The sequence below is a fragment of the Theobroma umbraticum genome, unplaced genomic scaffold (assembly GCF_002168275.2).
Source record: "Theobroma umbraticum cultivar Fairchild unplaced genomic scaffold, ASM216827v3 scaffold_67.0, whole genome shotgun sequence".
Classification (NCBI taxonomy): domain Eukaryota; kingdom Viridiplantae; phylum Streptophyta; class Magnoliopsida; order Malvales; family Malvaceae; genus Theobroma; species Theobroma umbraticum.
In genome coordinates, this window is record NW_018397262.1 from 2173862 (window position 1) to 2174912 (window position 1051).

At 41.0% G+C, this 1051-nt stretch overlaps 1 protein-coding gene across 1 annotated transcript; it reads right to left on the reverse strand.

The window, feature by feature from the left end:
* Positions 1 to 300: 300 nt before the first annotated feature.
* LOC149526978 (putative UPF0481 protein At3g02645) lies at positions 301 to 939 on the reverse strand. The gene has a single exon (XM_089784104.1). It carries the CDS (start codon positions 937 to 939, stop codon positions 301 to 303), a length of 639 nt encoding a protein of 212 aa, XP_089640230.1.
* Between the last annotated feature and the right edge of the window lie 112 nt (positions 940 to 1051).

Genomic DNA, 1051 nt, shown 5'->3' on the forward strand with positions numbered 1-1051 from the left:
CAAGTGACAACCATCTAATCACGATTGGGATAATTTTTGTCAGTTACAGCCATTGAAAAATTTTCTAGTACGGTAATATTCATGGCTATTGACACTGGCATGTAAAAGGCAATATTTATTAAAATTAAAAAGAAGATTTATTGCAGGATGTTAAAAAGCATCACCTTAAAGCCAACATGGTACCTAATTATACTTGAAAAAGAACATGATCCGACTTGAAACCTGTCCATGCACGAGGAACATCGCTGAGACGGTAAGTGGGGAAGACAGAAAAGGAAGACACCTAATACAATCAAGCTTTCATGTCTTCTTGATTGTATGGAATAGACCAGGACAGCTATAGACATCGCAAACTGTTTGCAAGGCCATCAGCAACAAGAGCAGCAGAGAAGCAAAAACCGTAAGAATCTTCCAGGAAGAGTAGATGTGCCTCTTCATCAGCCGATAAGCCTTCACCTTCTCTGTGTTATTGTAACAGTTGTTAGCTTCTCTAATGGCTTCGTCGATCAACCGATCTTTTGACTCCATTGTTTTTGTCATCTCGTTGAAGATTTCCACTATCTCAGCATCACTTAAAATATCGCTCTCAAGGGCTTTGGCCTCCTCTTTTTGTTTATTAGGGACTGTGGTAAGGACTCCGGCCTTCTTAAGCAGCTCAACGTCTTCGATGGTATCGACAATCGCGCTCATCAGTTCGGTGTATCTTTTGAAATTCAAGGACTTTGTCTTTGACTTCGCCATAGTTTCGTAGACCACCAAGTTTCTCATCATCACTTCTGAGGTATGCTTCAAAGTGATAACAGGAAGGTAAAATGTCTTGGTCTTACCGTCGAATCTAACATTGGCAGTGCCACCTTTTGTGGGGCAGAACTTCAATCCAGCGCGGCAGAGTTCCGACACCGAAGGAATCAGAACTTTCTTCTCTTTAAAAAATGCCATGGATGGTATGTGGATGAGCCCCAGTACCTTTGTAATCAACTTAAACACTTTACCAAGTTTCAGACTCGATAACATTTTCAATAGGTCATAGAAGACAGCACAGGTAATTGGG